This window comes from Plectropomus leopardus, chromosome 2, assembly GCF_026936395.1.
Source record: "Plectropomus leopardus strain MGB_pleo_1.0 chromosome 2, ASM2693639v1, whole genome shotgun sequence".
NCBI classification, from domain to species: Eukaryota; Metazoa; Chordata; class Actinopteri; order Perciformes; family Serranidae; genus Plectropomus; species Plectropomus leopardus.
In genome coordinates, this window is record NC_142177.1 from 26533326 (window position 1) to 26547383 (window position 14058).

At 40.0% G+C, this 14058-nt stretch overlaps 1 protein-coding gene across 1 annotated transcript in view; it reads left to right on the forward strand.

Annotated features, from left to right (window-relative positions):
- megf6b (multiple EGF-like-domains 6b) overlaps window positions 1-14058 on the forward strand; it is a 118536-nt gene that overhangs the window by 4431 nt on the left and 100047 nt on the right. The window contains exon 4 of the mRNA XM_042506547.2: window positions 11986-12090. Coding sequence (XP_042362481.2) covers window positions 11986-12090 — 105 coding nt within the window. The remainder of the gene's footprint in view (window positions 1-11985; window positions 12091-14058) is intronic.

The following is a 14058-nucleotide window of genomic DNA, read 5'->3' on the forward strand; positions in this document are numbered from 1 at the left end:
GCTCTGAAAAAAAACTGTGTTTAATTCTTTTTAAAAGTGAGTAGCTAGATTTAATAGCACTGCAATCCTTATTGTTGTTCGCTGACAGTACTGATGGGGCAAGGTGTGTCGATCGGTATAGCCGCACGCTAGTTTTTCAAAACATATCGTCTGTGGTCACATAGTACAGAAATAACCCCTTTTCTGAAGCACTTTTCCTTGACCCCCATGGAAAATGATGTGAGGTGTGTGTGTGTGTGTGTGTGTGTGTGTGTGTGTGTGTGTGTGTGTGTGTGTGTTGCACAGGGAGAGGAGGGAGATAGTGGTAGAAAGAGTGCATGTATTACTGGTTACTGTTGTTGTCTTTTGTTATGGTTCTTTGCATTCATAGCTCTTTTTTATTCTATTTGCATATCATGGTGTGTCCAGGTCCAATATGTGACCAAAAAAATAAATAAATAAAAATTGGAAGTGAAATGATGAACATTTCTACTTTTTTTACTGCATTCATTTACATGTGTTTATAATATGTCATTACCAAGTTGTAAGCAAGCTGCTAAAAATGTCTAGCCCATCTACATTTCCTGGTTTTAAAATCCAGCTCAGTTGAATTTGTAACTGGATAACCCTGCCTTTACGTAAAATCATTCATCAGGTTTTGCATGCAGATATGTTTACTTAACGGCTGTATGTCTTTCCTGATTCAGCAGGAGGGTGCTTCAAACATCACCGCACCCTTGGCACAAACCTCTGAATGAAAGGTTCTGAGAAAAGGTCAAAAGGGTCAAGAGATACTTTGACCATTCAGAGAGCAGATGTTATCAGTCAGTGCCATGTCCACAGTGCTTGTGTTGTTACTACAAAGTTTAGATGTGGATGGTGGGAAAGAGAATCTCAAGTGTTGGAAGAGTTTTGTGTTGACATTCACTTGGCAAATGAGGTTTGCTTTGTATCATCTTGTTCTACACTCAGTAAAAAACAAACACGATCTAGGTGAGGTCATGGTTTTGCTCCTGTGGTTTATGATAGGCAGCCCGTCTGGAAGTCAGCTTTTACTTTGCCAAACATTTATTTTTATATTAAAGCTCTAAATAGCCACATTTTTCCCTCTAGCTTTGGTCCCATGTTTAATTAACAGGCACGCTGAGAAATGCATTTGAAAAAAAACAAACAAATATTGGTAAAATTCTATTCTTGACTCCACATTTAGCAACTTTTCAGTTCTGTTTTTCTTTTCAGATGACCCACATTGGAAACGGATACACAACTCAACCAATGGGTTAACATGCCCAGCTAGGGTAGATCTAGCATGAACTAACATATTAAAGACTGTAGAATATATTAACAAAATGCATCATTTTTTAAAGAAAAAAAATATATAATGCATTTTTAAAATGACAATAATTAATGTGATTTAAAAGAAATCTAAAAAATAAAAAAGTAAATGAAAAAAATAAATAAAACTATATAGATACAATAGTGATAAATCTAGTAAAAAACAAAACAAAAAATGTGGTAAAATATTGGTCAGTGTAAATAAAGTTTACTGCGCATAATAAAACCAATCTATCCCTTAAAGGAAATAGTAAGAGTAATATATGTATATATAACTGTAAATAAAACATCTTATTCTAAAAACATGACAGTTGATGTAACATTATGATTGAATGCAATATTTGTGCTCAGGATAGCATCAGCTTCTGTTTACCCTAACAGGGCAACTTAATTGAGCAGCCACACACTTTTTCCACGGTAAAATAAGGATACATTGTACCGTCACATTTGTGCCATTCAACAAAAATTAAATTATTAGGGGTTCTAGAACATGAAATATGTTAAGATTTTTTCTGACTTCAACTTTCAGTGTAAGAGGAGCAACTTTCAGCTCATCAATCTCTGTTTTTTACCTCAGTGTTCAGATATCAATATGGTTTTACAAAATTGTCACTCAGTGGATGTAATAATCAGTACACATTCTATTCAGTGAGAAGAATAAGGACAAATACAGACAAAGCAATTTGATTGCAAACATACCAACTGTGTGGTTACAGTGCTCGTTAAAGGGTTAAATCTTGGCTCTGATCCACACAGTCGTGCTTCTCTCTCCTCATTCAGAGGTGTGACATGGCAGTGCAGGTCAGAGGACTGCATTATGGGTATGAAAACGGACAAGCCCATCCAGTGTTTACCCTGACCAATCACAGTCAAGGCCCCCAAAACACTACCCATCAGCTCATGGTGGAGAGACCACCTGCTGATATGCACAAAAAGAACAAAGAAAAACAGAATCTGCCCTCTGTAATACCAATCCACGGGTCCATGTATGGCAAAAGAGTTCTGTTGGTCACACTGAGGCTGCCAGTAGCTCATCTCCTTGAGGATAAGCTTCACACCGCTGAGACCAAGAAGCCTCCTTTGATGGGATTTTACAGCCAGTGATCCAGAGCGTATTGCCTGCATACCATAGTCGGACCCTTGGCAAAGCCCTCCTGTAAACAGTTTGTCCCCTGTCCGCTTGACTGACAAGAAAGTTCCCACTTCCTTGCTCTGTTGCTTTACCTGGAACTGACCCATGTGCTCAGTGGCCAGCGCTGACACCCCCCGTACAGGCACATCACTGCAGCCCTCTGATGGGAAGTGGCTGGGATGTGTAGCGAGAGAAGATCTCCTGGATGTGCCTGTCATCGGTGCCTTATTATGGCATCTATGCTCTCTTCAAAGAGCTCTTTGTTTCCAGGGAAAATGTTATAGTATTAAATTATACAGGGGAGCATTACGCTGTCTGCTCTGAAATGAGTCTGGTTTGTTTTAAAACACTCATAAAGAAACTTCTTAAAGATACATTCCTCAAGGACTGCCCAGTGTTTCCCCTCGCTTAAGCAGACGGGAAGGGGGGTTTGTTTCTCTTTTCGCGTGACAATGGCTGCTCTCTTCGACGTGAGGCAGGACTTTTATCTCTGTAACCAAAGACGTGGCAGCACTTTGAGATGGGACAAACTAATCACCCTTTTCTCTGAGCCATTGAACCAGGATAAAAGGAAGCTCACACCACAATCCTCCCTCTCCCACTCCTGCGCACTTTGCTATGCACTATCTGTACTGTACCTCAGTCAGCACAATGCAATCTGAGGGACTGTTTTCAACAGCACCTCCAACATCCAAAAGGAAGAATCTGCTCTGCAAAATGTACAGCTTTAGCAAATCCTCTGAAAACCCCTAAAAGAAGGGCAGATTGGGAAGATGGGAATGCTTTGTGTTTGAGATAGTGATTTAGTGTCTGGCACTCCTGAGGCTTCTGTCTGTGCTTCTTTCCCTCTTTGTGTGTGTGTTCCCCAATAAAATGTCAGTGTAAGGTCATTAGGAGAATGATGGTTATTGTGCGCAGAGTTGAGGCTGTAATCATGTTGTAGATACAATACACACAGTGGCTGCAAGTTAAGTAGTTTGTCCTTTCCTTAGTTCACTCGTTTCTTCTCTGCCTCTTTATCCACCCATTGTACAGATGTTGACATCCTGTCAGAGCTCTGCAGTGAATGGTCTCAGTTATTGCGCTCTCCAACTTTCTTTGCTTAGTGTAATTATTCACATATCTGGAGAAAAATACAACACAGCACAGCAAACGTCTGGTTATTTTCACATTTTTATTCCATTATTTTGACCCCCTCCCTCCTGTTTTCCATATCTTTTTGTTTCAGGCTACTATCATCTAATTGTGACAGTTTATGGGTTTTCCATTTACAAAAAAGCATTGATGTAGAGTTCTTGAGGAGTTTGCAAATATCTGAGATTTTGAGTTTTTGTTTCCAAGTTCTGATGTTTTCCAGCATTATTGCACAAAGAGTGCCCAAAAGCTCTTGCTGGTTTTGCACCACCTAAGTCTGCTCTGCACAAATATGCTAAGTTCGGATACAACTAATGGTTAATTTCATTATCAACTAAACTGCAAATTACTTACTTGATTAAATAAGCATTTCCCATTTCATAAAACCTGGCTGTCTATACAGTAAAGGGATGCAAATACTTTTTGAATTGGTGCTATATGACTAGAGAAAACAGAGAAAAAGGGCTGTGGTATTTGCTTTTACTCAAGAGGTAAAAAACCTACAGCTACCAGAATGCACTCTGCCACATCTGACCCTCGGGCTGATGGGTGGCAAAATACGAGCTTGTCCATTTTTGACACAGGAAACATTATGGCTGCTAGCTGGTAACAAATTACAGTTAAAGTGAAAGCAAAAATATGTTTTTGAAAACATTTTAGGCAAGAAATAGGCAACACAGTAACAGAGTCTTAGCTTATATTTGATCAGTGTTGCTTAATATACCGTTTGATGAGTTTGAGAGAGAGAGATACGTCTCTTCTATAGTCTTTGTGTCTGTGGTGGTGGGCATACGAAAATGCAGCAGTACAATCTGTAGTTTGAGAAACAGTCCTAGAGCCAGCAAAAATCCTAGAAATGTTTTCCAGCTGGGAGATCTGGGTGCTCATAAGATGGAGAGAAGTTTGCCACAGTTCATTTACATATTTCACCAACATTCATATCATGCAAAGCTGGTTGAAAATCTGCAAAATATCTCTTATATGATTAATCATTTATTCTCCAAACAACATTGAGTTTAAAACTCATTCAGTTTAAAAGAAAAAATGCTATAAATCCTCACCTCGGAGAAGCTGAAACCAGAGAATAGTTGACATAGAGTGCTTAAAAATGATTTAAATGTTTAATCAGTTAGCAAAACAGTTGCAGATTAAATTTCCATTACATTTAAGTTTATAGAGCTACATCTAATCAGTTTTTACAATAAATCTAATTATTTCCTTTCTACCAAAGGTCAGCCAGGTGACCTGTGGAGGCTAAATGCATTTTTTGATTGCAGTCGAGGTGACTTTTGTGTGTTTTGAAAAGACTCCAATTGGCTCGATGGCTATCTTGTTCTCCCAAAGGGGGAAAAACTCTCAGAGATGGTGACTTCCTCCACTTCAACATTTGAAGGACCACTCAATCAGTGACTTCAACCTTTTTACCTCAATAAGTAGCCACGGGCCGGGCGAGGATGGACGGGGTTAGGCAGGAGTGGAAACGAGCAGTTATGTTGATTGACAGCAACAATAAGCTTTGTGACAGGGGCTGAGGAGCAGGGACAATGGCTCCTCCAGTTTGTCGTCCTCGTTAACTGCTGAATAGGAACTGGCCCCCTTTTGTGGAGGGAGCAGACTGGCGAAGGTAGCTACATGTGAAATGGGCCCAGGAGCCAGAGGAGAGGAAATGGTCCTCTGTCTATACATGGGTGGTCTGTGTTTGTGTGCAACAACTATGTCAGCGGTCATGGGTACCAAATTGTGCATAGCTGAACACGAATAGTCACGGACGCAGACTCATTCAGAGACAGACAGAAATCCCCAGCTGAGACATATGTGGTGCATTATATGCCAAAACAGTGGTGTAATCCAATTGTTCCTAACCTTTATCCTTAAGGGAACCCTCAAATATCACTGAGTAAGATGACGACCCCTGACTTTGTGACATATTTTTCTGAAGGACGTTTGTGTAAAAGAAGCTATTTGAATCCGTTTTAAGTAGATTATTTCCTGAGGATATTACATCAGAGATGAGTTTTCATAAAATCCTTCAGGAACTTTTAATACGATTTTAAAACAGTTTACATACTTAAAAGGCTTCTCTTCGATTAATTCAGCGTTTCTTCTCCCTCATGCTTGGTTGTTGTTCTGTTAGATCTTCAGGTTGTTTTAACTGCAATCTTTTCTAATGCATATCTTGAATAACGGGTTGCGACAGTTTAAAGTTGGGGTATGATAACTATCTCAGAAAATATTGCAGTATTGCACAATAATATTAAAAGTTTCTTTGAAAAAACTGAAAGGTAGCACTTTTCTAGTCTTCAAGTCAAGGATGACAATATCACTTAGAGATGAGTGAAATGTGAGTATTCTGTCCTCCTTTCCTTAAGACGTGCTACCTTTTCAATTTTTGGAATAAGCTAAATGGATTTTAGGTCTAGCACTCTTTTTCTAAATACATTATTATTAGAAATTATACTTTTTCTTGGTTGGACAAGCCCCTAATTATTATTAAAACTTGAAACCATTTTTAAATAGAAGTAGGCCATGTGTTTCGAGACTGACAGGCAGTTAGAGAAGAAAAGCAATGTGCACATGCAGATGAGTTTCTTCATCAAGTTGGATTTCTTTCCTAATACTGTAGATAAGCATATGTCCATGGTAGAAAACCGTCAATTTTCATTCTACAGTTTTTATGGTATATTAGTGCAACCCGACATAAATAAAATATTAACTTAAAGAAGTAACATTTTGATGTAATTTTCCTTACATACATGAATAAAATGTTATTTCAGCTGTATATATTTTAGAAAAAAACACCCCAAAAACATCATTACACCCCCTGAAATAAAGAAGGCCTCGCGACTGCTTGTAAAGCTGTAGCGACCCCCAGGTTTGGAACCAGTGGTGTAATCTGTTTTCCATCAAATACTGACTCTGCTTTTACTGGCATATTCCTTCTGATCTAATGAGTAATGTGCAGCAGAGGTATTAAGTTCAGCAGAATACTGAAAACAAATTGAAATGACCAAGTATGAGTCTGACAAGCAAACATGACTGTCAAAGACAGACATGACAGACATTAAGTAATCACCACTGTCTAATTACAGATGTGGGGGTATTGTGAGATGTTCGATGCGGCTTTGTGCCAAGCATGAACAAGCAGATGTTTTTCAAATTAGTTTTTATGTTTCCTATTTGGTTTGAGTGACATACACGCTATTATCATTTCTAATCCAAACCTCTGTTGCATTAGAATGAGGAAAACAGAGGAAATGTAGAGTTGAGAGGGCCAAATATGCATGTGACAGGTGGTTTTGATTGTGTTTTTTCTTTGTGATGTAAATCAATATTGTCATCCACAAATTTGGAAATTAGGTTAAAAGTACATTTCTCTCGCAGGAATCTGCGTAACTTGAACATGCAGTATAATATAGAGTGCTGCAAATGTCCCAGATATTCTAATTGCGGAGTCTTGCACCGACAGTTTTTGCTAAGCATTTTTGTTACAGCTTTGTCAAACCAACCTAGTGTCTAGTTCAAGTGTTATTTAAAGTCTTTCAAAGAAACCTGTCAGATCATCTGACATAGCTCGTCCTAGTTTTCATGCAAACTCTTTGAAATGACACATTCCTCTGCATAGCAAAGCATGATTTGTTGCTTCAAAATACAGTGCTCGGCTCCACGCGTACCAATTATGGCACCAAACGGAGCCCTGAATGACGGCCTTTGTGTCTGTGAATTGCCCTAGATGTGGTCTCCCTCTGGGTCGCACTCTGGGGGTTAAACAGATCGACGAAGCCTAAACAAACACTGGGCTGCCTGTGAGCTGATGTGGTCATCCCCTTCAGAAGCTGTAAGGGTGACACCTGCTCCTTTCTCGGCGCGAGTCGCTGACCCCTGCTCTGTCTGTCTCGTCTTTTTGTTGAAGCTGCTAATCCTCTCAGAGAAGGTGTCTTTGTAATGGAGTGGAGGCATTCACAGCGACAGATGAGAGTGAGTTTTATGCCACGCTGCATGCCACATTAAGAAATTATTTCAGGGAAGATTAAGCAGCGTAAGGGGCTCAGGAGGAGGGCGGCCCAAAAATGCCCTGGTTAGCTGCCAACAATCCTGTCTCACATCTCAGAAGGGGGAATGTACATTCCCCTTGTTGTCGCTTAGCCACGCTGCCCTGAAGTGACTCTGAGAGACATCTGACCTTTTACTTTGTTGCTGGTAATTAAGTTCATTTAAACCTTTTTACCACAATTTAGAAATGTCTCATTAATTTGATCTCTCACAGCTGGTAGTAATATAATTGTCCTGAAGAATTTGGATGTTTTTGCAATTAAACCTGACCACGGAGAAATGCTTTTTTCTGCTCGTCTGTCGTCTGTAGCTGTCACCACACCAAAATCTCCTCGCATTAGGTAATCACAGAGTGGGGATAGTTATGTAGCTGTATGTTGAACGACTACAGTGTGTAATAGCTTCTGTAGCCACACAGTCTTGAGGAACTGGAAGTCATCATGGGCAGATTAGCAGCAGTGAGATGGTCCTTCCTGTTGGAGTAGGATTTCAGCGGCTTTACAAATTTTGGTCTGCTTGATATTGAGCAAAAGGGAATGGGAATATTTAACAATATGCTTCAGTTTAGTGGATCTCTGAAAGAGGTAGTCTTGAAGTCTGTTCAAGGTTTTGTGTGTGTACAGTATAGTGTGTGGGGGTTATTTGTTGTAGACTCTCTTGATGGGCCAACTGTTGAGCAGGTGTCGGAGGATGGAGCCAGATGACAGGCGGATGTTTAGGCTGAGTGCCGGTCTCCAAGGAGTCCTGTGAATCTACTGGATGAAATTACTCTGGCTCATCTGCGATTATTACACATCACTTCTTCATGTCCTTCTCCTTTGTCTAGAAATGTTATGTTATTTTCCACTGCTGACACGACACGGCTGAAGCCAGACTGTAGATGAATTTAGTCAGCTTATATTTTCACAGCCTTCAGCATCTTTTTTATCAGTAATTGTACCTCTGTTAGAATTATATGGAGAGGATATTTCTGTGTGATTAGGGATACAGCTAATGCTGTTAAACTTAAACTAAAAATCTTGTCCCCAAAATGTCTGGAACTACCAAAAAATGGCCATCGCAATTTCCCAGAACTGAAGACAATTGGTGCATTCCCATACTCATTCTACCATACTATTAAGTATGCTGGAAAAAAAGGTTTGTTAATTTTGCTTCAACTAACTGGTTAATTTTTAAGACATCAGTGATGGGAAATACAAGAGGTGCCAGGGCTTGACATCAGCACATGCTCGGAGCAAGCAACCTTTGTGTTTGCGCATGTGTGACGCCTCGTGTTTTTTCTATAGGGCAAGTAATAAAAAAAATGTGATGTCTAATATAATGTAACCTGAAAATAAACTGCATTGAGTAACTATGAAGTGGAGCTTTTCTAGCTGAGCTGAGTCTGTCTCATCACCAAGTTTTAAACAGGAAGCGCTGATAAGAAAAATCAGACATACTGGACACAACAGAAGTTAACTCTGGGCACAATTTCATATTTGACATAACATTATCAAATGCTAAAAAACGATCATCAAAAGTGCCTCTGCCAGACCAATCAGAGGCTTTGATGTTCTGGGTTTGTAGTAGTCCCCTGAAAAGCATAGTAGTCGTGTACATCCGGCAACCATGTGAGGCAGGCGCTGGACAAGAAGAATAGCAGACATGAAAACATGAAAAAAGTCTGTAGCTCATTTATTCAATTTATTGACACATCCATGTGGATGTGTCAATAAACTGTACACAAGGGAGCTCTAGTGTGCAGACTTTATTTCATGTTGTCATAGTGGTCCCTAGAAGTTGCATCATAGTCCTGCAGCTGTAAAATCGGTAGCAGTGGTGTATCCAAATCAACCTATGGATCGCTGTGCAAAAATATATCGGTTAACTGTTAACATCCCTTGTCCCAATACATGGTATGTCAAATGCAGTATTCCAAAAATACCAGGATGTCCTATTGCATCAGTTTGCATTTTGCAATATTCTTTGCGCAGCGGAAAATGGTCACATCGATTTAGACATAGAGTTCAAGGCGTAATGCTATGACAAAGTAGTATGTCCCAATTGTATGTACACTGCATGCATTATATTGTTTTTGCAGAAAGGCAAATACAAAAAACATAATACAACAATTGAAAACATTACAAGTGCCACTGCTATGCTACAATGAAGAGTTGAAATTATAAAGACAAGAGATGTAGCAGTAATAAGAACAGGGATTAGATAAAGTTCACACTGTTTCAGCTTGAGCTGGCCTGGGCACGTTGATACCATCACTTTGACCATATATGGCCAATAAATGGCATCAGACCGTCAGCGCCTGGTGTGATGATTGGTCATGCCGCCTCTGGTTGGATTAGATGGGCAGAAAAATGCATATCTGGCAGAAGACGCACAGTTAAACAGGCTTTCAGAGGGTTTCTTCACAATCATCTGAGGGAACGCTTGGCATCTAAATTCCTTGTATGATTAGCTGGCTGTGTTTTTTTTACTCCCAGTGTCCACATGTTGCCAGTCTGGAGGAGCAATGATAGACATCAGTCCTCTGGGCCTGTCATCACTGTACATTGCTTAGGAGAGTGCAAACAACAGGCCAGGCTTAAACAGGTGTGTCTTACTTCACAGAGACATCGACCTCGACACACTTCAGATAAGCATACAGGCAGACTTCAGCTCACATGTACTGTATGTGCACTGCACACACACATTTTTAGGTGAAGGACTGTCATGATTAATGTGAGTGTTGTCTTGGTGTAGGGAACCTCCGAGGAGGATTCACATGTTCAGAGCTACTTAGTTTATATATCTTGGATTCTTTGAATTTCACATCCTAATGAGCGTGAGCAGTTTGGGATTTATGGACACGGGGCCGCCGGCTCCGATGAGATGGATGAGCCACGCTCGCCCTGTGGCTCTCAGATTTTGTCCCATGACTCACCCATGAACATCTGTATGATGACTGTTTGCGACAATGATCAAAGCTCAGATAATCAATCAAGGTCATTCTCAGGTAACATTCTTTGACTGTTCAGGAAAAGAGGCCACTTTCCCTTAAAGGCTGGGTCCATCTGCATTCTTGATGTGTTTTTCAAAAAGAAACTCCCACTCAAGCAGTTATTCAGACGTTGTAATTAAGGTTAGAGCACTGATAGAGTGCGCCAGGATGATGTTTTTCTGTAGGCCAACCCGGAAGCCAACATTGCCCTGGTTCCCTCGTCAAGAGCCTATGGGATTTCTCCATTGGATTTAAGATTATGGCAGAAAATAAGCTCTGTTGTTAACAGACATTTATAATACTTCCACATTTTGTTCAGCAAGATAATCACCCCAAATGAAAACCGCTTTCATGATTTTTGAGGCCTAAATGTAATTGCCAGAAGTAAAAGCTACAAACTACAATACAGTTACGTCGCTATTACTACAAAGCTCAGCCTAGTTCAGTGTGATGACATTCTGCAGTCTCATTTAGCCACTTGTTAGCAACAGCCTTTTTTAAGGCACATAAAAGTTTTAAAGTTTGCAAGTGCGCTTGGAGTTGGAACATGGTGCTATCAAACCGTTTTTTAACCAGGTGAATAAGCATTCGGTTCAACATAATAATGCATGTGTACTGTCTAAACACAAATAGATCCACAGTCAGTCTATCATCTAGAGATAGATAGCAGTCAGCACGCTTCCAGTGTGAAGAAGCAGACAGGATTACTCAGTGCTGAAAGTCACAAAATAACACGAACTAGCTCACAGATCAGCCGTGTTGATAACTAGTCGGTCTTTGTGTTCTGCAAAGTAAAATTACTGTTTTTGTGTGCTAATTTTGGTGGAAAAGGGTTATAAGTATCAACCACAGCGTGCAGAAACCAATGTCAGGTCACATGGGAAAAAATTTTTTGAAAGGGCTTACGAAAATAGCATTTTGAGGCTTAGACATGCATACTTAAACCAAAATCTTAATTTTAAAATTTAAATATACAAGGAGCACAACTGAAAAGCAACAGAATTACATTAAAACCAAAAAAAAAAAACAAATAAATGATTAGATCTGCCCTTTTAAAAGTTATTCAAGCTGTTGCCATCACTCATGTTTAACATTCTGATTTTGTGATGTTTACAAATTTCTTCCAGTTGGCCAAAAGCCTCAGCTCAAAGAGAGCCAAGTAGTGGATTCCTCTGACATTGGTTAGTGTGAATGGAGGAGAATCACGGTTCCTCTTAAGTTAGGAGTGAACAGGCCGATGATAAGGCTTTGATAGAAAGAGGTCAGCGTTTGAACATGGAGATGTTGACATTTCCTGACAACAACCAGGTGTTCCTGCTTCATACTGTTTTTTCTGTCTCTCTTTTTCTACCACCCTGTCTGTCCACATCTACGTGTGCAGCGGTGTGTAGCTACGGCGTGTGCTTCAATGGGGGTCAGTGCCGAGCAGGATCCACCCAACTTTGTGACTGTCCTCCAGGGTTCAACGGACCCAGTTGCCAGTATGGTGAGTAAAAACATCCCGACTTTGTTTCGTACTCAGAATCTCTCTTTCTTCTTCTGTTCAAATGTTTGTGCTCCATTTCTTTTTCTTAGTCATTTAAAAAAAAATGCAACTTCACCATTTTTTTGGTATTAAGGTGTAAGAATGAAACTTTCTATTTTTTGTTTTCATTAGTGAGTGAAACTGTCAGATGCTGTCCAGCTACATGAAGCCTTTCTCTTCTACACATGTCCATTTTCCATTACTGAACACGTTTACATGCAAAAAATAGTCAGTTTTTGCCCTTTTCCCGAAAAAGACAATATTCCTACTAAGGTGTTTCCACGTCTAATGAAAATTAATATTCCTAACACTACTGTTTTCATGCAACCTGGCATACTCGATACACTTGATGAATACACCCTAACATGTCATTTATCATGTCAAAATATAGAAAAGTAGAACAGATGGAGCTCCTTTTCATTTTACTCTTTGAATCAAAAAATGATTTTTCACAGTTTTCTACCAGTGACCTTCTTAAAAAAGTCCCTGCTGTGATATTTGCGCTTATCCCAAAACCTGTTGATATCAGAGTCTTTCATGATGTTTAAAAGTAACTGTGTTTCTCCTTTTGTCCAGAAATGTGGGATTTTCTTTTGTATGCGTCTTTACCCCACAGCTTTGCAAGCTTTTGGCGAGTTGGTTTGTGTACAACGTATCCATGTCAACACACAGAGCTGACAACAGGCAACAGTTTGTGTGTCGCAAACTGTGGTATCGGCTGCATACATGCCCAAATATTGCTCCTAAAGCCCGAATAATGCCAGCATATCTCACGTCTTAATTGGACATGCTAAATTCGGAAAATGGCCCAATTTGGAATATTTAAATGGAATATGCTGTTTACATCACCCACATCAAATTCAGAGTATTCTCATATTCTGAACTGTAGGGGAATATTGGTATGAATGTAAATGTAGCCAGTGTTAGTGGATGCAGCATGTTGTTACAGTAAAAGTAGGAATCATAAAAACCTTTTTGCAGACAGATTGAAGCTGATAGCAGCTTGCCATTTGATTAAAAACACCTTTTTGGCTCCTTGCTGGAGCCTCCAATTCTGATCCATTTCAGTCAGCTCTCCAAGCCTCCCTACTGAACTCCTTTTGAGTGATCGCCTTTCTTTACGAGTGAGTGAGAATCTCCTCGCATCAGCAGTTGGCTTCTTTACCAGCAGCTCAAGTATTTTATCAGCAACTCCATTGTTGGATTTGAGATGTTGAAGTAAAACAGCGGAGAGTTCTGTTGTTTTTCTGATAACACCACACGACAGGAAATTCCTCTTAGTGTCAACTTTTTACCAGAATCATCCATCTCTCCCTCAAATTAGGCCCTCCTCGACACTGCAGACTCTGTTGCATAACTCAAGTTCAAACTGCGGTGACAATTTAAAATCAGTCTCCTCTTGCTACAGTGGTCTGACCTGATTTTACGCTCTCTGGTCAGCATTCAGGATACCTCAGGTTCATCTAACTTTTTCATCCACGCGTGATTTTCTTGGAAAGAGTTCTCTGGTTCCACACATGTAGCTTCATGACACCTTTTAGCTATACTTTCACCTCTTCATTGGCTATTAAGGGACTCATGATCAAGCCATGGGAACTGCGGCACTGACAGGTCCTCTACATGATCAGAGCTCTCTGTGGTGGCTAAGCTGGCCTGGCGTTCACCTGATTACTGCATGCTTGAATAGAAGAGTTAATTATAAGGACAGTGGATCCATGAACACGTGTCCATTAAGGTGTTGCTGAAGACCATTTGTCGCCTTTTGTTGTCCTAATGGGCCTAGTGGAGGTCATTGGGAAGATTAAATCCATCTGCTGAATCTGTTTGCTGATCAACAAAATTTACAGTATAGATTTACCGGAAATTGAACATTTAAACAGTTGAACAGTTGAATGCAGACTCTGTACACATACTCAGACACAAGGATGT